Source organism: Zootoca vivipara, chromosome 13 (genome assembly GCF_963506605.1).
Source record: "Zootoca vivipara chromosome 13, rZooViv1.1, whole genome shotgun sequence".
NCBI classification, from domain to species: domain Eukaryota; kingdom Metazoa; phylum Chordata; class Lepidosauria; order Squamata; family Lacertidae; genus Zootoca; species Zootoca vivipara.
Genome location: NC_083288.1, coordinates 38,025,114 through 38,049,349, shown reverse-complemented (window position 1 = coordinate 38,049,349; position 24,236 = coordinate 38,025,114). Strand labels below are relative to the sequence as shown.

At 49.5% G+C, this 24,236-nt stretch overlaps 1 protein-coding gene across 2 annotated transcripts in view; it reads left to right on the top strand.

Annotated features, from left to right (window-relative positions):
- TAOK2 (TAO kinase 2) overlaps positions 1-21,840 on the top strand; it is a 40,442-nt gene extending 18,602 nt beyond the window's left edge. Inside the window, exons 13-20 of one of the 2 annotated variants that reach the window (XM_035134292.2) lie at positions 990-1,118; positions 2,634-2,870; positions 4,202-4,330; positions 6,490-6,693; positions 7,728-7,967; positions 15,699-15,911; positions 16,545-16,727; positions 18,517-21,840. In XM_035134292.2, coding sequence (XP_034990183.1) covers positions 990-1,118; positions 2,634-2,870; positions 4,202-4,330; positions 6,490-6,693; positions 7,728-7,967; positions 15,699-15,911; positions 16,545-16,727; positions 18,517-19,026 — 1,845 coding nt within the window. In that variant the 3' untranslated portion in view covers positions 19,027-21,840. Of the gene's footprint in view, positions 1-989; positions 1,119-2,633; positions 2,871-4,201; positions 4,331-6,489; positions 6,694-7,727; positions 15,484-15,698; positions 15,912-16,544; positions 16,728-18,516 lie in introns of those variants that run through there. The other variant, XM_035134290.2, reaches the window with a different exon arrangement.
- Positions 21,841-24,236: the final 2,396 nt, after the last annotated feature.

Sequence of the window (24,236 nt, the reverse complement as noted above, 5' to 3'; positions counted from 1 at the left end):
GCAAAATTTAAGGAGCAGCTCCAGTTGAGTAAGAAGCGTCAGTTGCCCTGGCCTTCCTCAAGCTCTCCCATGCTGGTGGGTGGCAGTAGGAGGTGGTAAAGATGCGGGAATCGCAGGTTGATCCCGCCCGGGTGGGTGAATTGTGGGAGTGGTCCACCTCTGAACATGGGTTGGATTAGCACAATATGATAGGAATGGTGGTAGGAGTAGAGATCAAAGAGTTTGGGTCCACAACTAAAGCATCCTTAGTGCTGAAAGCCTATTAGGCCCATTGCTTCACAGCTAACCTCATCTTAAGCATAGATTTATCCCACCTTCCCCACTCTGCCCAGATACCAATGGTTGTAAAGGACACACCTGACGTGGGATTTTGGGGGGATTTTCCTGTATGAATTAGGCTAATTTGCATAGGTTCATATTCCATTAGACAATGTTCAGTTTGCATCATCAGAAAATGTTCTGATGCCCTAGAGCAGGAGTAGGCAACCTGATGCCCTCCACATGTCGTTGGATCAACTCCCATGATCCCTGACCATTAGCCATGCTGGCTGAGGGTGATGGGAGTTGTAGTCCAATAACATCTGGAGGGCACTTTGTTGTCTACCCCTGCCCGAGAGAGTCATCTATTTTCACATGCTTATTTTATTTGTATTTACTGTGCACAATGCTTTGAAATTGCCAAGCTTGCTTGCCCAGTTGTTGTAATTGCAATTGGCATCCATTCATTGTTAGTAGTAAACCTGTAGAACAGAAAAAAAATCCATGGAAGAATAAAACATCAATTTATGCCTCACCAAGGCAAATTTAAGCCCAGTGGAGCCTCTTCCCTCCTCACTGGATGGGGTAATTAAATTGTGTCCCGCCCATCCTCACACAGCTGTGGCGATTTCTGTTGGCCCAGGTCATCAGCATAAAGAGAGGTGGGCAGAGAAGGTGTTAGAACTGTATAGGTTTTGCATTTCTCACAGGCCTGTTTTGGTGCTTTTCAGGGCCATGACAACCTGTATGATGACCCGTACCAGCCTGAGATGGAGCCCCAGAGCTCATCATCAGCTGCCCGGCGCCGTGCCTACTGCCGCAACCGAGACCACTTTGCAACCATCCGTACAGCTTCTCTGGTGAGTGGAAGGTGGTCATGTTTGGACAAAGCATGATTTCCCCCCTCCAAACCAAGTTCAGTCTCTTCATTGTTCATGGCCCAGCACCTTGTTTTTATGTGGAAGCTGCAGAAACTGCAGGGTTTACACAACTTCTTCCCAAGTAGTAGGTTCTGCTTCCTCCTGAATCCTCATTTCTCAAGATGAGATGGGATTCTTGATAGCTGTATAAAAAATGAGAATTCACGTCCTGTGGAAGTATTAAGGGCTCAGGATGTAGCCCCCACAACCTGGCACGTTTCACATGTTTCATGCTACAACTCCCAGCAGCCCCAGAGGGTGCCAGGATGGAGGGAAACTTGCCCCAAAGTGATCCATTTAGAAAAGGAATGGACAGATTCTTGGGGGGGGGGAGATTTGTCATGAACTATTAACATCTATTGTTCTTAGGTACAGCTTCCTATTGTAGGAAAGGAGCAGAGGGAGAATCATGGAGACCTAGAAGTCTCAAGTTCAATACTCTTGCCTTTTGGGCATTTCCCCAACACACTTTGTAATCAAGGGAGGCTAGGAATGTTTCTGCTGAAGACGAAAAAAAAGGAAGCTCTGTTTCTGTGTTGGACTGCCAAAACTTAAGCAATGAATTGATTCCTTAATTGATTAATAAATCTAATCCTATATAATAAAGTGTAAGTGTCTCTGTGTCCAGTCCCTGTGTCCGTGGGATTGCGCTACTGCGCATGTGCCCCACGGACAGCTGTTGGGACTTGGAGCGCAGAGACGGAGCGCGTTGGCGTAAGGGAGCTTAGCCTCTTGGTGTTCGGAGCAGCTCTCGCGAGAGAATCCAGAGGACACGCGAGATAGCCTCGTGCTCGCGAGCGTGCTCTGTCTCCACGCAGGCGCACTCGCGAGGCCGTTTACTTCTCGCATGGACTTACTTCTAAGCGGCAGCGGCCGTTACAAGTGGCGGCAGGCGAGCAATGTCAGCTCTGCGCATGTCCCCAAGGTTGCTAGAGCAACAGGTCTGTTCTAGCACCCGTTAATTTAACGGGCTTCATGACTAGTATATGAATAAAAATGCAGCTCCAGAGAGCCACACCATTTTTGATGATGCATGCACATGGTACAGTAGGCACAGTGTTAGAAGGGGGAAGTCTCAGAGAGGGAGTGGGGTGCAGCTATGTGCCAAACTTTGAGTCTCATGGAAGAAAGAGGGGTGTAAATGTAATAAAGTAAAAATAGGGTGGCGCCTGCTACCTGCAACTTTATCAGTACCTATAATAATTTAAAAGTTCCAGATTTAATGATTGGTGCTTGATAAAAATGGATTAACTGGCAAGATGTGGCAGGCCTAGTTATCTGAGAACTGATAACAGGCTCTTGTAGGCAGGGTGTTGAGGGTGGCCCAGGAAAGGGTGATGATGAGCTTCCCCCTCCCCCTTAACAGGATGCAACTCCAATTCAGGAGTAAGCCCACAGGCAGTGGGGCCTGCACTCAGTGTTGTCTAACTTTTAACTTCTGCCACCCTTCCCCAGGTGACTCGCCAGATCCAGGAGCACGAGCAAGACTCGGCGCTGCGCGACCAGATGAGCGGCTACAAGCGGATGCGGCGCCAGCACCAGAAGCAGCTGCTGGCTCTGGAGAACAAACTCCGGGCGGAGCTGGACGAGCACCAGCTGCGGCTCGACAAGGAGCTGGAGGCCCATCGCAGCAACTTCTCTGCTGAGGCTGAGAAACTGGCCAAGAAACACCAAGCTATATTTGAGAAGGAGGTGAGCGCAGTGGGGGTCGCCTTGCCAGAGCAGGGGAGATACTGTTGGAGACAGTTGTGATGGCGTTTACGGGGACAAGCGGCAGGAGGAAGGCAGAGAGCTTGTGGCCTCCCTAGTGGAGGAGCTCCCGTAGGAAAGTGGAGTTCCTTGGGCTGTTGAATAACCACATGCTCAGCACGAGCTCCTGGTTTTGGGGGACCATGACCCAGGACAGGTGAGGTGTTCTTGCAGCGAGCCTTGCTCCTTGCTGCCATCATCGCCAACTGCTGCTGTTGCGCCTCCTCTTCATCTTTGCTGCCACTCGCTTGACTGCCAGGCAGGGAGCCAGGAAGCAAGTAGGCAGTGTCACTTGTGGATCCTCCTTTGCCTACTGCTGCCCCGTTGTCTGGGTCAGGCTGAGAGGCAGTAGGGAAGAGCAGGCGCAGGGGGCTCTTGTCATCGGACCCCCTGGAACGGTGCCTAGACTCTCCACAAATGCCTGGCCTCTTGACACTGGCCATACGTGTGCTGGAGGGGTGTGTTAAAAACCAGCCAAAATAAAAAGAGTGAAGCTCCTCGTTTTTGGTTTCCCTTCCATTCTGACCAGATTACTTGGGATGGTCGAAGCTTGTTGCTGAGCGGGTCTCTTCTTTGGCTCCTGTTATAGCTTTGGCTTGCCCCGCCCTGCCCCGCCCTGCCAGATCAGCTGTGACCTGGTAGCTCAATGCATTGGGGTTATTTCTGTGAGCTGCTGCTGCAGGGATCATTTTTCCTCTTAAAAGCAGTTACTTTTGCTTATGAGGAAGGGCCATAGCTCAGTGGTGGAGCTTGCCTTGCATGCAGAAGGTCTCAGGTTCAATCCCTGATCGAGACCGCTGCCTGAAACCCCAGAGAGCCACTGCTGGCCAGTGTAGACAATACTGAGCTAGATGGACCAATGGTCTGGCTCAGTACAAGGCAGCTTTTTATGCTTCTGTGTTGGTATCAGAGGGACATCCAGCTTCAACAATAGCCAGGCCTGAATGCTAAGCCCTGCTCCTCTCACTCCACCCAAACACATTAAAAATGGTGAGTTGAAAACCATGCTAACGATGCAAATTTGCCTGTTTTTGCTAGACGTAGGCAGGCTCTTTGAGACTCCAATTCAATTTCCCACTCTGGCTTTGGATGTTCTACCAGTCCCCGTCCCCCCCAATAATGGCAATTATCTTTTCTTTCTCCCACACTTAAAATAATTTCATGGGCTTGCATGGAGTTACGCTACAACACACACAGCCCTGAGCATGGCCAGACTGTCTTCATCCTTCCTTTGTGAGTGAATTTCCTTTCTCTCTCACCCATCCCCTGTACAGGCAAAGGCAGCCCTGGCTGAGGAGAAGAAGTTTCAGCAACATATCTTGGGCCAGCAGAAAAAGGAGTTGGGCAACTTGCTAGAGTCGCAGAAGCGGCAGTATAAGCTACGCAAGGAGCAACTTAAAGAGGTACCTGCTTTTAAGAGGAGCAAAGCATGCAGGAGGGGAGGCGGAGGGTCACACCAGCTTGGCAGCCTTCTTTTGGGAAGTTCCTGGTCTCTCATCCCAGCCTCTGTGTCCCCCCCCCCCTTGTGCTGTCTTCCAATTCCATCTGTAACTGGGAATCCTGTCATGGGTGCGTGAGGGATGTGCAGCCTCTGAATCTAGCACTGCTAATTTCTGGTTCTCTTACTTCAGTCTGTGGTACTACCACCTGATAATTCAGGGACCTGAAATTAGAGTCCTTGAAGGAGCTTATTCAGGAATCAATCGTATATATAAAATATAAATTTTAAAATGTCAGGGGCATCACATGCCCCACCCTGTGTCAGGAAATACTCAAGAGTTGCCTCAATGCTGAAAATTCTCATAGTTCCCCGCAATCCATGGCTGACTTCCTGCTTATGAAGAGTAAGCTAGTGCCCTAGAGCTGTTTCCTTGAGACTGGATCAGTGGCTCTTCTCTCTCTTTGGTGGGCAGAAGCCCACCATGGGAAATGTTTGGCAAAGGCTGGACTTCCAGCAGTGCCTGCACTCCTCATTCGGTGAGAACAAGAGAACCAGGCAGAGGGCCTTCTCGGTAGTGGCGCCCGCCCTGTGGAACGCCCTCCCATCAGATGTCAAAGAGAAAAACAGCTACCAGATTTTTAGAAGACATCTGAAGGCAGCCCTGTATAGGGAGGCTTTTAATGTTTAATAGATTACTGTATTTTATTTTCTGTTGGAAGCCGCCCAGAGTGTCTGGGGAAACCCAGCCAGATGGGCGGGGTATAAATAATATATTATTTATTTATTTATTTATTTATTTATTTATTTATTTTCTCCTCAAATGAAGGAGCAGTTAGAGAAAGTTTAGCAACGAGTGTATTCTGTGGAAGTTCCTCTGGGACTCTGCAGCTGGTCTGTACCCTCACTCTCCATCCATATGCCAGCTGGGTGCCAGCTGCACCCAGATGTTCTTTACCCAGTTTTAGGCCTGGGTATAGGGTTTGAACCTACGAACATGAGTTTGACCAAACTGCGGGAGGCAGTGCAAGACAGGAGTGCCTGGCGTGCTATGGTCCATGGGGTCACGAAGAGTCGGACACGACTAAACAACAACAACATAGGGCCGCGGTGGGGAACCTCTGGCCTGTGCGCTACATCAAGTCTGGCTGGAGGCCTTAACTGGCCCATAATGCCATTCTTCCTGAACCACAGCCTCCTGGCCCACATTTGATGTCAGGTATTGGGCATGTAAAGATGTGGCTGCAAAGGTACAACCAAGAGCCCTAAAGGGCTCTTCTGGTTGTTCCTTGGCAGGCAAGGCTCCCATCCGGTAATTCCAAATTTGGCCCTCCTTGCCAAAAGTGAGCATTGCAATTGGTACCAACCAACACTGATTTTGTCAGTGTTTTTAGCCATGACAGATTTGAACATCTATCAGTTGTGCTCTGGAGTTCCCAGTCAGGAGCCACCAAGCACAGCTGATCCTTGCCCCAACAGAGGGTTGTAACCAGGACCAATCAGTTGACCAGCACTGACTGAAACCCCTGCTGGGATTGGCTGCAGGGATCTTTCTTTGCAGCCCAGCTTGAGGAACATAGATCAGGGGTCAGCAACCTAAGGCCCATGGGCCGGAAGCGGCCTGCGGAGGTCGTTTGACTGGCCCACAAGCCGCCCCCGAACTGAGCTGCCCACTCATGCACTGTGCTAAACCAGCGCAGCATGGGGACTCGCTTCCACAGCACCGAAAATCACGTCTCTGCAGACACCGAAAATCGCGGGTGCGCACAATCCGACCCACGGAGGGATCTCCATGGGACTTATCCGGCCCAGGCAAGATAAACCTTGCTGACCCCTGACATAGATCTTCTGCATTGATGGCTTGAATCCCAGGCTGGGCTGCCAAAGAGTTCAGGAAAGAAGCAGGAGCACGCTTAGAATGCACCCCCTTTCTTTGCAGCTAGGTCACCATGGTGACACCAGATGATTGACAGGTGGGTGGACCCGTCAAGGTGGCCCACGGTGGGAGAGCTCAAGCTCCCTTCCGCCAGCCAGATCCTGTTCTCCACCCATTCTGTGTAGGAGGAGGTACCACCATACTTCATTGTGTCCCATTTCTCATGACTTTTTGTTTTCCTCTCTCAGGAGCTGCAGGAGAATCAGAGCACACCCAAGCGGGAGAAGCAAGAGTGGCTGCTGAGGCAGAAGGAGAACATGCAGCACTACCAAGCAGAGGAAGAGGCCAACCTTCTGCGCCGCCAGCGGCAGTACTTTGAGCTGCAGTGCCGCCAGTACAAGCGCAAGATGCTGCTGGCCCGCCACAACTTGGACCAGGACCTGTTGCGAGAGGTGAGAGTCTGGCGTCGGCTGTGGGGAAGGGATGGTGTTTTCACAGGAGGGCCTGGGCTTCATGAGGGGTTGTTTTGGTGAGTGGGTGGCACCACTATTATACCAGAAGACACTATTGTCCCAGAAGAACAGACATATTGATAGGGGATGTCTGGGTATCTGCCCCAGGGAGCCAGCAAGTACAATGCAGCATGATGTGGAGCACCACAAGTTCAGGAGATAATAATATTTTTGCCCCAGCCACTCTGGGCAGCTGCCAACACAGTAAAACAGGGCTTCCTTCAGGTGTCTTCTAGAAGTTGTGTAGTTCTTTATCTTCTTGACATCTGATGGGAGGGTGTTTCACAGGCAGGGTGCCACTGCCAAGAAGGCTTTCTGTCTGGTTCCCGGTAACTTTTCTTCTTGCAACGAGGGAACCGCCAGAAGGCTCTCGGAACTAGATCTCAGCGTCTGGGCTGAACAATGGGGGCGGAGGCTCCTTCAGGTATACAGGGCTGAGCCTGTTTAGCGCTAATGCAGTTGTGGCCGCTGGCCACCTCTGCTAAAATATGGTGTCAGCAAGTTGATCTTTTCTCCAAAACAATGAATTCTGCACTGAAGCAATACTAATTCTATGTGTGCACATGCATGCATGCAAAATTCTGCAAAACCTTCATAAGCCTCATTATATAAAGAGTTATAAACTATTTGCTGAACATCTCCTGTTTATACTAATCATAGAGCCCAGCACCTGCATTCCTGCATCATCTAGAAGCTTTGCTAGAAAATAGTGTTCTTTAAAATAGAAGAGAGCTGGGTGTTGCTCAAGAAGATGCTGGCTTTTGCCTCCAGTCCCAAATTCTGTATTTTCATAGGCTTGGAGGGAGAGTGCCTGCAGCCCTGACATTATGAGACCATTGTTATTCTCGGGCCCTTGGGAGAAGAATGTGCCCATAAGAAAAAATGCCGACCCTTATAAGAGCCTTGATGCCAGGGAGAAGCAAGTCTCCATGGGAGGTGCAGTTCTAATGCCTTTCCCTTCTTCCCTCCCTCAGGAGCTGAACAAAAAGCAGACCCAGAAGGACCTGGAGTGCGCCATGCTTCTGCGCCAGCACGAATCCACGCAGGAACTGGAGTTCCGGCACCTGCACACCGTCCAGCGCACCCGCACGGAGCTCACCCGCCTGCAGCACCAAACAGAGCTCTCCAACCAGCTGGAGTACAACAAGCGCCGGGAGCAGGAGCTGCGCCAGAAACACGCCATGGAGGTCCGGCAGCAGCCTAAGAGCCTCAAAGTAGGTGCTACCTACACCCCGCCTTGCTGCCAGTGGTGCCCTGACGGGCAGGATGCAAGGGGTCTGGAGCCAGGGCAGGGGCACCCAGGGGTTGTGGAAATGGACACAAATGAGGACGGAAGTCTAGAGCCTGTGCAGGGCCACTTGTGTGGGCCTGGTCCCTGTGACTGTGCAGCCAGGGTTCAGAAATTCCCGGCAGATGCAGAATCTGAATGTGCACACTTTGGGCCACTAGACTCAAGAGGACGTGAACCAACTGTTTCAGAGTCCGGTAGCCCTTGTCATGATGATCTAGGCCGATGCAAACCTATCGGAGAGGTTCTGGAGCCAACTCAGGGTGTTGTTGTAGACACAGGAATAAAATGTCCCAACCTTTTAGGGAAGTATAGCCATGAAATGGGGGTTCTGGAGCCAGAGCTAGACTGCCATGGGCATGCGGTTTTAGAGTATGGCCTGGAGGAGGAAGAGGAGGAGGAGGATCTAGAACTGGATGCAGTGCGTATTGGGGCTCTTGTACAGGACTGGTCACAAAAGGGGGTTGGAGATCTGGATGAGCAGGGTTTGGAGGCCTTGGTGCCTGAAGCAAAGTGTCCTGGGGGCGTGAAGCCTGATTGGCAATGCCTGGCAAGCGAAATTCCAGATGGGCAGGAAGCTGCAGCTTTAGAGCAGAGACAGGAGTGTCTTTGGCTCAATGGGAAGGACGAGGAAGTCCTGGATCCAGACAGAAAAGAAGGTTGGATTCCAGATTTCAGTGAAACAAGCTTGAAACAGCATGAACACTGTGGAGAGGGAGTTGCTGATCTAGAAGTAAGCCAGAGGTTTTTTGGGGTGCAGGATCACTTTGAAGAGGGATCTGGGGTTCTGTTGTCCATTCGGGGGCGGCCAGGCGTTCCAGAGCCTGATGGGCAAGAGGCTGATAAGCTGGATCCATTCACATGTGAGGGCAATTTATACTCTCATGCCTTACCCACTGTCCTAGAAGAGGGGGCCCTGCGAGGCCCAGGAGATGGCTGCCCAGCCCCTGAAGACCCCTACAGCCATCAGGCCAGCAGCAAAGCCCGCCCTGTCCCACCTCCCATGGCAGCCATGCTGCCCCATGCTCTCTGCGTGGTCTTGGCACTGTTAGTCTCTGCCTACCCATGTGCGCCAACTCTCTTGCTGCTCCTCGCTGCACTGTGGGCGCAGGGGGGCGGGTTTCAGGATATCCTCCTGGCCCTCGAAGGGGCTCTAGTGGGCCTGGGGGTTACGTACACTTTGTTGCACTCTGTCTTCCTCCTATCTGGAGCGTCCTTTCTCCTCCTGGCCAAGATGGCGGGGGCAGTGGGTGTGGTGGGGCTGAGTGCCAGTAGGGAGCGCCTGTACGTTCCTGTCATCCTCCTGGCTTCCTACCTGTTAGCTTCTCCCTGGCTTTTCCTGCCCCTTTACCTCTTGGGGGCACTCGCACGGCACAGCCTGAGGGGATTCCCCCGCCGTGCCCGCCGCTTCTGGCTCCTGGCCCTGCTCCGTCTCCCACGCCCAGCTTTCCGCATCCTCCAGCGCCTGGGGCTGGTCACCGAGCAGGGGCTGTTCCGCCTCTTCCCCAAAACCAACAAAGGCGGCTTCCGCAGCCGCATCCCAGTGCTGTCCCGCCAGCGCCAGCCATCCCTGCCCTGGCACCGCAAGGCCGCGGCCCTTCTTGCCAAGCCCATTTGCAGCATCAACAAGATCCTCACGGAGGTGATTTGTGCTCAGCTGCCTCCTTCGGCCCTGCATTGCCTCAAGGGGCTGCATGTCTTGCGAGAGGAAAGGCCTTCCCGCATCCCCCGCCTGACAGCCAGGCCCCGGGGGCATTCCGTAGGGTCAGCGAGGCGCATTAGTAGGAGGAGAAGTGTGCAAGGAAGCCAGCCTGCCAGGAGACCCTGGAGATAAGGAGCTCTTGGAAGGCTCCACATTCTGTTGAAACAGTCCATCCCAGTGGGGTTCTGGCATCCTGGTCCTCTGGTCTCGCACACAGAATTCTGGGAGGTTGGCCAGTCTCTGGACTTATGGGAGATCAGGCAGAGCAAGTGACAGTATTTACTCTGAAAACCTACTACTTTCCATCCAGTGTTGTGGTACTGGTATAGAGAACCCAACAGCAAGGGGAGAGAATTTAATGTCTTAAGGCCGGGGACCCCTCTGAGCCTTTGATAAGAGGAGTTTTGAAGTTGCGGGAGGACCAGAAGTTTGTGTTAGCTCCTTATTGGTTTACACAATGGGGGTGGGGCGGAGCGTTGTTGAGTGTTCATTACCCTAACGAGGAAAGAATCACCTGATGACGCCCTTTTGAGCTGGCTGTTTGGGTGGGTTGGGTATTTTTTGGCGCCCGTTCCAGCTGGCTGGGAGAAGATGTGGAGATGTGGGTTAAGCTGAAGAGATTTCCAAGCCCCTTAGAACTGAGGTGTGAGGTGCATGTTTGCTAGTGTCTGAGGTCGAAAGGTCCTGTTCAATGTGCCCCAATGAAATGAAGAGTTTGCTAAGGGGGCAGAGGCTGCAGTTTGCAGAATACTCAACTCTTACAACCATTTTCCAGTAACCTCTTTTTTAAAAGTCCAGGCACTCTTGTTTCCATCTTTAACCCACTTTGAGCAATGAGGGGATAAGTACGGTCCTCCATTTCCTTCAAACATAGAGCCCTCAAAGAAGGTAGCGGGTGCTGGTGCGGAATATACAGTCATCAAAATAAATGGGCTTCTGTTCATTATCCGCTCCTGAAACGGTTAGGATCCATATCGGCTTAAATTTTATCATTCTCCCTCCCTCTCCCCCACTGAACCTTGTTTCAATTGATCTGGAAACTTACGAACCTAAAGGGGTGTACGTTTCAAGAAATCAGACTCCTCCCAGCTCCTAAGGGCTTAACTAATTTTAGGTGATTCTTTCGCCGTTAATATATATATTTCCACCGTTCTACAAATATATATATATATATATTTATCATTTTCCACCCCCCCAATTGTAACAACCTCCCTTCACTTCATTTTTTTTTTACTTGAATGTACATATTTCAAGCTGACTTTTAATTTTATGTTTGTGTATGTTTGTGATTTTTTTTTGGCTAAGTTTTATATAAAATGAGTTTTTGTGGGGAGGGACAAAGAGCTAATGTGAGTTTTTTTAATTAAAAAATGACTGAAAATGGGAGAATTTTTTTTTTTAATTCAACTTATTGCTACAGGTTTTTCATTTGAAAGCATAATGGGCCAATCAAGCAAGCAGTTCTCTCTCTCTCTCTCTCTCTCTCTCTCTCTCTCTGTTTTGCCCTTTTAAAAGAAATCTTCAAATACCACAAGCCAGAACGGTTAGGGTTTTAACCTGTTTGCTCTAGTAAGAAAGGAAAAGTTAAATTTGCCATTGAGCACCTCCCCAAATGCTGGGATGGCTGGTAGTTTTTCAGGTGGTGAACCAACCTTTTGGTTGGCTCTCTGCAGGGTCCATTCTAGGGATAGCAGCTCCCCTTTCCCAGGGAGCCAACTGTTTCACCTTTCCTACCCCAGGATCTGAATGTCCCCATTACTCTGAGATCTCTGCCCTCAGTCATCCACAGCTTGAGCTGTGGCAATGGCATCAGAGTGCCTGGCCCTTTCACACCTGGATGAGATGCTTGCCTTTTGTAACACAAGTGACACCCGTGTTGAAGAATTCCGGGTAATGCAGAAGCTCCTGTAGTCTTGCAGTGATTTACTCGTGTCATTAAAAAAATGATTACCTTGCCTATTTTAGCACTCTATCCCAGCCCTTACCATGCCTTGTGCCCACCAGATGTTTTGGACTACAACTCCAGGCCATACTGGCTGGGCTGATGGCCCCTAAACATCTGGGGAGCACAAAGTTGGGAAAGGATGCTCTAATCAGACGCTGCAATATCTCAATCAAGTTTGTATATGAAGAGCTTTCCTGATAGATGTCGTTTCTTTGTTTTTGGAAACAAAACCTGACTTTATTTAAAAGTCAATCTTTGGCAGCCAAATAGGCACTAAATTAACAAAAAAATTAAAAGCCAAACTGGGGAGGTTGAGCTTGAATATCTTTAGAGAGTAAATCCCATTTTTGTCATTTGTTTTTGCAGCGTTAATTTAGATTCCCAGACAAAGCGAGGATTTTTCACATTCCCATGACACGCCAACCGTGTTTTATACTGTTAAATCATTTTGTAACTAACAGCCTTGGCGCCTCATTTTTACATTGTTTCCTTTGTGCATTTTTACATATTTTCCCCAGCTTGTGGTCTGATTCTGTTACTACAGCCTTTAAAAAAACAAAACAAAACAACCCCAAGTTGAGATTATCCCCAGCTTTGTCTTAATTCTGCATTTATCTATCGAATTTTGGTCCCATTTTGTACATCAAGTGCTTGTCCTGTGTTTCTCCCTTTTTGGTTCATCTGTGGTCTTTTTTTATTTATTTCCAATTTCATTCAAATCATGAATTAATTTTTTAGCATTCCTCCATTTTTGGCCAAACTTACTTTCATTAATCCAGATTCTGTTTTGTCCATTTTAATAGTGTACTTGTATTTCTTCCTATTTTGTGTGTGTGCGTTTGAGCTGTGGTTTCCCCCATATCCTCCTTGCATTTTTTTTCTCTGTTAAAGATTTTTTATTTATTTCTCCCATTTTGTGTGGGGAAGGTTTTCATCTGTGGTTTATTTATTTCTCCCTTCCCTGTTGTGGATGCATGTGAAACTTTGAAGGAAAAATAAAAAGAATTCTGCACCACACTTCACCACCTCTGTATTGTGAGTTTTGAGTTTGGTTTTATTTATTTCTCAATTCTTTAAAAAAATAAAATAAGGCACTTTAAGCTTAGGAGCTGGGCTACGAGTCTGTTTTCACATCTCTGTTGCCCCCAAACACCTTCTATTTAAGCTTCCCTCTCCCTGAAATTTTGCACCGTATGTTTGTAAAAGTTTGGAGTATTATTCAAAACCTAAATCGGAGGGGATCTAGGCATTTCATAGATCTGCACCCCACTATTACCATTAATTTTGAGTAGCTGTAACTGCCCATAATTTTCTACACTCAGGGATGGTGGGAATGCTCCTGAAATTATTTAGAATACTCAAGGAGAAGGGGGGGATGGATGAATCTGGGCAATTTTATTAGCCTGCCTGTTTTACATCATTTCCATTCGCTGCTTTATGTTCAAAAGTGGAACTGCTCCTGCAACCCCCACCGCCCGAAATGAACAACACCCTTGGTAGCTGATGCACTTGTATCTAAGGGACATTGGAAAGCAATACATTTTTGAGTCATGAAAATGTGCATTTGGGAGAGGCAGCTGCCTCAGGCAATCGGTTTTTGGGTACCATTTGGGAGGTTGCTTTGGGAGGCTGCTTTTTTTGCATGTAGCACAACCCCCTGGGAACATCTCTGTGAGGATCACTCTAGAATTCTTCCTGGTGGTTTGTGCCCTGTGTGAATACATTGGGGGAGGGCGGCTTGACTTGTGCCAGCCTTTATTCTCTGCAATCTGGAGTACCACGGAATAATTGCGCACACAGCTTCCACTCAGAAATGACACATGTGGGCTCCAAAATAAACACAGGCCCACAGCTTTGAGGTGGGTTCCTGCTGCATCATATGACAAAGGTCCCCTCTCCCAGAGGCTTCTCAGAGGTCAGCCACAGCAGTGACAAAAGTGTGCGTGTTCCACCTGCCTTACATTAGTCTCAGTTCAAAAAGCATCCTTCTGCTTAATCTTTAAGCATCTTCCTCCCTGACCTCCTGGCTGTGAGGCTCAGTTTTCCTTCTGAGGCACAAGAGTTGTCTCCCATCCTCCCCACAACGCCACTACCTGCCCATTCCTGGCACCCATGTAAGGCATCCACCCTCATTCATCCCATTCGTAACACAAGGGGCTTTGGTATTTGCTCTGTGTGTTTGATAACATTTTTGTAGACCACCTTCTAACCAGGAGGTGGCACAGAAATAGAAACTCAACTTTGCTTTCTCCCAACCTCTGGCTCCTAACCGGGAAGTTTTAAATGTTTGTGGTGCACCCCATACGCTCTCCCCAGCCCCAGTGCGTTCCTTAAAAGAACCTGAACACTGCTTACGGTAGATAAGGAGAGGGCAGAGAAGAGGTATCTCTTTCAAAGGGGTGGTGCGGTTTGAGCCCTCCCCGCTCACTGACCCAAATGGGATCAACTGGAAGGTGCCCCAATGAGAGTCTCAGATAAAGGACTGCTCTGAAAAGTGTTGCCTGATGTACAGTGACCATTCAGTAAAACAAATGCTGGAGACAAAAATGGGGTGGGTTTTGAACAATTTAAAATATATATACCCGTATATTCCGGCATATAAGACGACTGGGCATATAAGACGACCCCTGACTTTTGAGAAGATTTTCCTGGGTTAAAAAGTAGTCTTATACGCAGGAATATACAGTATATGGTTGCTGGCCTTACCTTGTGTGGAGTGTGTTTGTGTCTTTTTAGCACAGGACTAGGCTACTTGGAGGGACGCGGGTGGCGCTGTGGGTTAAACCACAGAACCTAGGGCTTGCCGATCAAAAGGTCGGCGGTTCGAATCCCCGCGACGGAGTGAGCTCCCGTTGTTCGTTCCCAGCTCCTGCCCACCTAGCAGTTCAAAAGCATGCTAACTGCAAGTAGATAAATAGGTACCACTCCGGCGGGAAGGTAAACAGTGTTTCCGTGCGCTGCTCTGGTTCACCCGGAAGCTGTCTGCGGACAAACGCCGACTCCCTCGCTAGGGCAAGATGAGCGCCGCAACCCCAGAGTCATCCACGACTGGACATAATGGTCAGGGGTATCTTTACCTTTACCTTTAGGATACTTGGGGAAAATACACACATGCACACACTCTGAGGTACACCCCTTCCTTACTTTGCGTGAACAGTAGCAGAGGCTCATCTTAAAAAGTTCTTCCCCTGAGCATCTCAGTTGTGGGTGTGAGCCCAAGACACAAGCAGCTAGGACCTTGAAGAGCATAAGGGAAGAATTCAAACTTGGTCAATATTTGATCCTACTTGGGGGTGGAGTGGGGGGTTGGAAAGTCCTTTTGCCAGTGTTGGAGCTCATACTAGAACGGGAGTGAACAGAGCCAAGGCTGGTGGCCCTTCGGCCAACTCTCAGCACGGTCCTACTTGGAAATTAGTTGCACCAGGACTGCTGCTTTGTCATGATCACAGATAATTCCCCTTATATCCTGCCTTTCTCCTATAATGAATATATGAAGCTGCCTGATTCCAGGTCAGGCTGCCGGTCTGCCCAGCTGAGTGCTGCATATTCTTGGCTGGCATACTCTTGGCTCTGCAGGGTTGGGCCTAGTGCATCCTCACCTTTAACTGGAGATACCAGAGGGACTGAACCTGGGACATTCTGCATGGGAGCCTCTAGGAAACGCGTCACATTCAAGTGGCTTTGCCTTCGGTGGGAATTGTCACTTGGTTAAATGAAGGACAGGGCCTCCCCACCAAAACCCTACTGGTGGGAGTTGTTTGTCTAACACATGCTCCTCTTTCTCTCTCTCTCTCTCTCTCTCTCTCTCTCTCTCTCTCTCTCTCTCTCTCTCTCTCTCTCTCTCTCTCTCTCTCTCTCTTTGTCGTTCTTCTCTTTCCCCACCCTTTTTTTCTTTCACACTCTCATCCTTTGTTCACCATTCTTCCCCTCCCTCCTTTGGTTGCTTGGGCTTGCCTTTTCTTTTTGGTTCTTCTCCCCTGTTCTCCTCCTTTCTCTTCCTCCTACCCCAGTCCAAGGAGCTGCAAATTAAAAAGCAGTTCCAGGACACCTGCAAGATCCAGACACGACAATACAAGGCCCTCCGCAACCACCTCTTGGAGACCACCCCAAAGAGCGAGCACAAAGGCATCCTCAAGCGCCTGAAGGACGAGCAGACCCGCAAGCTGGCCATCCTAGCTGAGCAGTACGACCACAGCATCAATGAAATGCTCTCCACCCAGGCCGTAGGTACCCCCACTATGACCCCCTCCCCCCCGGGGAGAAGGAGCAAACTGACCCCTTTCTCCATCAGTGAGGGGAGAGTTGTGTTCTCATTATGCTCTTAAACATCAAGCAGCAAAACTTGAGTTTTGTGCCCTTCCAGTGAGAGTATCCCCCATTCCTTGTTTCCTTCATTCCAACCTGTGAGAGTATTTTGCAAATAGAGCCCTTCTGGGTGAATTAACCTTGGTTCTTGAACTTAATTTGTTCCGGGAGTCCGTTCAACTCCCAAAACCATTTCGATCTATGAACCGCCCTGTGGTCCTTGGATGAAAAACAGTATATTGATTAACTAATTACCAAATAACAACAACAATAACAGTAACCAACCTGTTGCCCATGGGTTCTCCCCCGTGATAGCATTACAAAGCAGGGTGTGGGGGCCGGATTTTTATTTTATTTTTTTACTGTTCAGGGACAAAGCCAGACATGTCTGAGCCCTGCTTCAGAAGCTGCTGCTGCTGCAACTGTGGGAGAGGCCTTGTGGCCGTCTTGGGTGAAGAGAGTCAGCCTTTCTCTCCAGAAACAGCCACCCTCTCAGCCCTGAGCCTGCTGTGTGCCCCTTCCTTACCTCTTCCTTTCTCTCCCACTCCCAGCTGCGGTTGGACGAGACGCAGGAGGCAGAATATCAGGTCCTGCGGATGCAGCTGCAGCAAGAGCTGGAGCTGCTCAATGCCTATCAGAGCAAAATCAAGATCCACACCGAGGCGCAGCATGAACGGGAGATCAAGGAGCTTGAGCAGAGGGTATCCATCCGCCGGGCACTGCTGGAGCAAAGAGTACGTGCAAACAGTCTTCCTCCTCCTCCTCCTCCTCCTCCTCCTCCTGGAAAACCCACGGTCTTGGTTCCTTAACACACGGCACCAACCTCTCAGACCTACACACATTTCCCCTCTTGGCAGTCTCACCCAGATGGCTAGAAGTGTTAGTTTCCCCCTGGTTCCAAGCTCCTGGTTCCAAGCTCCTGGTTCCAAGCCAGTGTGGTGTAGTGGTTAAGAGTGGTAGACTCGTAATCTGGGGAACCGGGTTCGAGACTCCACTCCTCCACATGCAGCTGCTGGGTGACCTTGGGCTAGTCACACTTCTCTGAAGTCTCTCAGCCCCACTCACCTCACAGAGTGTTTGTTGTGGGGGAGGAAGGGAAAGGAGATTGTTAGCCGCTTTGAGACTCCTTCGGGTAGTGATAAAGCGGGATATCAAATCCAAACTCTTCTCCTCCTCCTCCTAAAAGGAATCCATCCTTCTGAGACCGCCTTGCACCAAAACTTTTAATTGGAATTTAAAGCCTTCACGGCTGCATTCTCTATTTCTCTCTCACCCCACCCCCACCCACAAAAGAGAGCAAGAGTTCTTGCGTGAATTGCACTGGGCTTTGTTAATGGAATTCCCAGAGCTCCTCATGAAAGTGCAGTCTGGGAAAGGGAGAGCCGTGATAGTTTAAACAGCTTTCGTATTGATTGCGATGCAAGTCAGCCCTCTTAAAAGCTTGGGGAAGGGCGGACTTGATGGGTTTGCTGTAAGGTGAATAATAGAGAGGGATCGAGAGCTACAGTCGAAAGCCCATTACGCGTTCATTAGGAGGAGATGAGGTATTGGGGTCCTCCTGCGTAGGTTAGTGGCCGGCGGTAGGGCTAGGCGATACCTGGTTTTCAACGCCGCAATATATCACTTTGCAATATACAGATATATCACAATGTCTGAAATAAGTATTTTCCCAGTATTGTGATTTTTGCATAGCACACACACACACACACACACACACACACGTATACATCATGATTTGCAAAATATTGGCAAGTCAAAAATTATGAATCTGATTTCATGATACGGACTTCAAACCGGTTTTGGAAGATATATAACCCAGCCCTAGCCAGCCATAAGGCTCCTCAGCGAGGATGAGGATTCTGCAGCCCTGCAGATGCTTTTGGACTCCCAACAACTACAGCCAGCATGCACAGTGGCCAGGAAGGATCAGAGTCCAGCAGTGTCTGATTTCCTCACCCCTGGTTTTGTTCCTCCTGGGTTAATGAGCTCTTCCTCCTTAACCAAACGCAGGTGTCCCTACTGTTGCTTCTCTAAGCCTCAATAGCCATTTTCTATAGCTAACTGGGAAGTCCAACCCCACTGTCACAATAGCAATATTTATACAACACATTTTTTTAAAAAAAGAAAGCTGCGTTCCCATTATTATACAACCTTCCTCCCAGGTACTCCTGCCCACAGACTTTGCAGCCTTAGAGGACTGGCAAGGAAGTTGATCTTATACACGCTTACTGGAGAGCAAGCTCCATTGAGCTCACTGGGGTCTACTTCTGATGCAGCAGGCATCGGATCGCATTCTGAGCATTTGCTCAGAGAGCTCTTCTGGCCGCTGCCATGCTAGCAGCATGGCAGAGTCTTACAAAAAGAACTTGCCAAAATGCTTGCTCTGTGCTAAGGGTTTTAAGCCGCTAGCATGGAAGCCATAGTCCAGCAACAACCTGCACGGCCGTCTGCTCCCCATCTCCCTTCTAAACTCTCACTCTCTCTCTCTGTTTGTTTTAAATTTTTGCCTTTGTCACCTTTTAGATCGAGGAGGAGATGTTGGCCTTGCAGAACGAGCGATCTGACCGCATCCGGAGCCTCTTGGAGCGCCAAGCCCGGGAGATTGAGGCCTTCGACTCTGAGAGCATGCGCCTGGGCTTCAGCAACATGGCGCTCACAGGCATTCCAGCTGAAGCCTTCAACCAAGGCTACACTGCCCCCCCTCAGGCCTGGCCGTCCCGCCCCGTCCCCCGCAGCGGCTCCCACTGGAGCCACGGCGTCCAGAACACAGCCGGAGCCCCTCACGCGTGGCGGCAGCCCCCCATGCTTGCCCCGCCCCCTTCAGCTTGGCTCCACCCTCCTTCCTCCTCCCCTTCCTCCTCCTCCTCCTCCACGTCATCCGCCCCTGGGGGCCGCTCCAATGTGGTCATGCTGAGGAACAGCCCCCAGCCACTGCGGCGCACAGCTTCTGGAGGGCAGTCGGACCAGGGCATCAGCCGCTCGGCCAGCGTCACCTCCCACATCCTCAACGGGTCGCACTTCTCCTACTCGTGAGGCGATGGGGAGAGAACAGGGAAACTTTGCTGGAGGGAGACGGGGGAATTGGCTGGTGGAAAGGGGGAGGGAAGGAGGAGGCAGGGGGGCGACACGTTTGCCGGGGCTCAGCAAGCTAGAACTGGGAGAAACGGGACCGCAGTGTGAAGGCTCTTCAGTCGTCATCTGTGGCCTTTGACTTGCCACCCACCTTGCAAGCGCAGAGACACAGAAGATTGGACTGTGCGGCGGAAGGTTGCACTCATGCCCTCTGGAGCATGGCTGGGGCCTCCTCCTCAGATCGTGGTTTCCTATCCCCCGCCAAATGGATGGAGACACCGAAGCTTGTGAACGTGACGTTGGCCATTGGTTTTTTGCGTCCCTGGTGGTTGTCAGCCGCTTCCCCCAGCGTTGCCACAATCTGTAGATGAATAGAGGCAGAGAGTGGTGCCCCGGCAGCGGAGACTAAATTGTGTCTTCAGGATGTGGCTGAATATTCCCAGGACGAGGGGCGGGTGGGGAGAAAGGCCCCCATCGCAGCAAATCCAGAATTCTTGATTGTGCATCCATAGCTTGCCCCACGTGCTGCAGTCAGAGCTGATGCGCTCGGGAGAGCCTGTTCTGTGTCTCCTGCGTCATGGTTCCTTTCAATCAGTTCAGGCAGTGAGAGAGAGAAATTAAATTAACGGGCGTGGATTTTGGGAGAACCCTGGATTGCCATTGGTGGCGGCCGATCGGTGCATGCATAGACTTACCAGATTGACAGTGAAAGAACTTTGCCTCCTTCCTGAGGCGTGGGCAGTGGCTTCTGATCCTGCCCGAGTTCGCAGGCGACCATAACCGGAACCCGTTGTTTCTGGGCCGTTCTCCGCTCCCAGAACCTTCCTTACCTCACCACAGTCTGTGGCTGGAGAAGGAATTGTAAATTGCAAGCTGCTCTGGGCTCTTTATCTGTATCGCCCCATTTCTCACACAGGCGGCCTCCTCCAGCTCCTCCTGTCCCGGCGCCAGGCTGGTCCCCACGGGATGGAGCGGGGAAAGAGGTTCCGGAACCAGGCCTCGCTTTCCTGTCATGAACCAGAATGTAGATTTTAAACGGTGCCGTCTACATACCCGCCCCATATGGCCTGTTTTGAGACGCAGATTTTAGCCCATGCCAGCCCAGGGATGTGTTTTTGTGTTAATACTCACCACCTTACCCACATGGATTATGTCTCTTTCCCCCCTCTGAAGGAAAGGCCGCCCCACCACTCTTGCCACCCAGAGGGACTTTGAATGGCAGGACTTCCTCTGCCACTCGGTCCTGAGCATTAAATTTCGTTTCCTGGCCCAGCCAAAACCTCTGGAAGGTCAGGCTCCCTCCCTGGCCGAGGGCATCGGAGGGTCACTTGCTTCCGTTGCACCCGGTTGCTTCCCTAAGCCACCTCCTCCTCCCAGAAACCACCGTTTCCCCCCCCCTACAAATTTGCCTCCTGCCATTCCCGTTGTCCTCCAGCCACTTCTCAGCATCGCTCCCATGCACCCCACCCACCCAGTTTAGACTCGCCAGATCTGCAGCCCTGAGTTCATATTTGCATGCAGGAGATCGGCTGCAGAATCTGAGCGCCCAGCAGAATGAAGGACACCTGTCCGTTCAGAAGCCACCTTCAACCCATCTCCTTCCTATACATTCTCCCCACCCCCCAGAACCGTTCCTACCCCCTGGAAAAACTTACTTGGTTACAGAATACCCAGTATGAACAAACCCCAAGGCCGGCTACCCAGGGTTTGGGATCAGGGTCAGCCTGTCAGAATCAGTAAACTATATATCTGTGGCCAGTTGCCCTCCTCTCCTCCTCCTGTACTTAAGAACCAAACCTCTGGTGGAAAATGGGTCCCTAGTTCCCCTAGAGCTATAGTTTATCTGAGTCAGACCCACATATCCCACCAGTCGATAGAGAACATTCTTCCTGAAGCCGCCAGGGGGTTGTTTGCCCAGCTAAGAGGGAGGGGAGTTTTGCAAGGGGCTGTTTCAACTCCGGCCAGCTAAAGGAAACACATTTTGCATGTTCAAAGCTCTTCTGAGTTGGGGGCCCAATTGGGAGCGGCGGCATCATGTTGAAATCATGTATGATAACTCTTGTGCAAAGTCAGCTTTCAGAGGTTGGTCTTCCCCTTTTCGTTTTGTTCTGAACCACCTCTCAAAGTTTTCACCATGTAGGGAGGAATACTAGATTCTTGGCAACAGCAGGTGAAGAGCTGTGATCGAATTGTACCATTTGAACCCATCTTAAAAAAAAAAAATAACCCTGCTGCTTACGTGAAAATTGGAAGCTGGGAGGAAGATCTCTAGGGTAGCCTTCTCCTGGCACACTAGCTTTGTTAAATGCATAGCTGCTTCTTGTTTCCCATCTGGAAGCATTTGGCCATGTTGGCTCTCTGAAGTGAGGCAGTGTAGGAAGTTCCACCAGCTGTTTGTGTGAATTAAGCCCAAGGATCAGCCAGCAGTGTTGGCATTACATTGACTGTACAAAAGGAGCCACACAAACCCCTTTTTTCAGGAAGAGTGAGGAAACCCAAGCTTTCTTCTTTTTGAAACGTGAAACAAAACCTCCACATCTCACAAATCCTTCCTAGAGACCAGGGGGAACTTTTTTTTTATCTCATAGGTAGACCACGCAGCTCTAGAAACCGTTTCTCACTAGTGATGGAAGGCAAGTCCAAAGGGTTGTGTGTGGAAGCAAAGGAGAGCCGCATGTTCCTGGAAAGCAGAAATGGGTTACGGGATTCTCACAAGTAGTAAAACGAGCCAGGGAAGATCCAGAAGTAGAAGTTTTCCATCTGTTGGCGGGAAATGTGTAGTCCTTCTTTATCTGTGGAAGACATTGTAGTTTGTTAGATTCCCGCCTCCTGCCCTCATATTTGGGCCAGGAACTGAATCATTTCCCCCCACTGTAAGCAGCTGAAGTAAGTCTTGTCCTTTACAACACACAACCCTATTAAAAATCTCCCCTCCTTCCTTACCAGACGCTGCTGCCTACACCTGCCCCCCACCCACCCAACCCCAAGGGCACTGGTTTGGCTACCTATCTAAACTTCTCAGACTTCTCCCAGAACCCTCTTCAAGTTCCTCAAGCAAATTTTGTGATTGAACAAGGCCACTGTTTTAAACCAGAGGGGTTGGGGGGTGGGAGGGGAGGGGAGACCTGAATGGGATCTTTTGCTACTTCAAGGTGTTCAGTTAGTGATTTCTGCCTGCCTGGGATTGGGAAATGGGGTTTTGGGTGGGCTGGAGGGGCTTGATGTATTATAATAATTAATCCTTTTGCTTTAAAAAAAATATTTCTGTTTTTTGGTGCCATAACTTTCCCCATGTACAGTTTACCTCTTCCAGTCTTTTTCTTTTCTCTTTTTGCGCTTTCCTCCCCTCCCCCTCCCCAGTTTTTTTCCTGTCTCCCTCTGTGTGGGTGATTAAAAACTAATGTGAGTGTGTGTATGTATGTGTGTATGTCTTTTTTTATATATGAAGAAAAAATGTTGGCGGGGGGGAACTTAGACATATGTGTCCTATGGAATGTATTAGAAAATAAAACACTTTTTAAAAACAAACAGGAACGGGGTGGGTGATCTTGAATCTTACTTGGGAGAGCAAAAACTGGAAAGAGAACACAAAGATGGAACTGGTTGCTCTCTAGAGGGCTACCAGTAGGAGAGATTTTGGGGTGGGGTGAGAAATCTTTTAATAAAAATGTTGACTATTAAAAAAAAGTATTCTGTCTCTTTGGGGTTTTGAGAGGGAATGGGGTCAAGGGATCTAGATCTTATCCAACCCAGGTTCCCATGGGACAAGATCCTAAAGTGTTGTTTTTTTAATGTCTGGATAACTGATTAACACATTAGTTGCCCCATTTTATACACATACAGGGAGGTTAAAGGATTCCGACTCCTTTCAAGACATGTTTATGTGTGGGATGGAGTTCCTCAACATATTAACGTCATTATTGTATACACAACCATGAGTGTAGCGTTCACTCAGTTGAATTAATTTGGAATAACGGGTCTCTAAGGTGCTACTGGAATGAATCTTTTTTTATTTTTTGTTTCGACTGTTGACACATGTTAAGCAGTCTACTAAGGCCCCTAGAATCATTTCCTAATGTACTACTGGCTAGCAAGGTGTCCACCATTTTATATTTTTTGCAGCTGGTTCTTGCCCAGGTGCAGAACCTGACATTTGTCCCTATTGAAATTAATTTTGTTAGTTTGTTAAGGTCATCTTGAATCCTGATTCTATCCTCAGTGGCATGGCTACCTGTCCCAGTTTGGCATCATTGACAGATTTGATTAGCATCCTCTCGATACCTTCATCCAAGTCATTTATCAAGATGTTGAACGACAATGATGGTGCTCGAGTTTCCTAAATCTATATTACTTCCTTCACAAACTTGAAAAATATATATTCTTGGGCTCAGAAGCAAGTTGAATTCAAGTGAACACTCACCGTATCCAAGAGAGAGAGAGAGAGAGAGAGAGAGAGAGAGAGAGAGAGTGTTCACTTATCTGATAATAACAAGGATGCATTTCCTTCTGGAAGACCCTCTTTCCCCTACTCACAAGCCTGCAGTTGTATATGTGCTCCATCTCAGCCTCTGCAGGTCTGCCCTGTTCAGCTTCTGAAACATTCAACCCTCTTACATTACAAGGAATTCCATTGCCTAGCAACTGGGCTCTGGAAGCATTCCCATGGCAACTGCATCCCTGGCAGTTGGCTACCAATTGAAGGAGCATCTTGGTTGCATCCTACCCCCACAGGACAGGGCTTGAAAGGGAAGGAAGGGGCTCATGGTTTGTATCTTAACAGCTCGAGGGCCTTTTCTGCATAGAAAATGGGAGGTGTGAAAGTGAAGTCCCCTGAATAGGAAGGGCATTTGCCACTAAGCCACATTGTGTTCCCACTTGCTCAGTTTCCAGGCCACCACCTTCGTATTCAGTGAGAGAGTCCTTTAAATGTGGGCTCCAGAGGCAATGCTAGAGGGTGCCTCAAAAAAAAAAAATTCCCCTTTTCCTTTAAAAACAAAAACTTTGTTTACAGGGCAGCTGGTAATGCTGTAAAGTATAGTGTTAGTAAGACCCCAGGCCCTTGCCCTCTTTTTAATTTGTTCAGAGGCAGTACTTCATAGTCATTGGGCTGTAGCTACCTGGCTGAGCAAACGAGGTTGCGGGTTCAATCCCTCACAAATCCAGGTAGGACT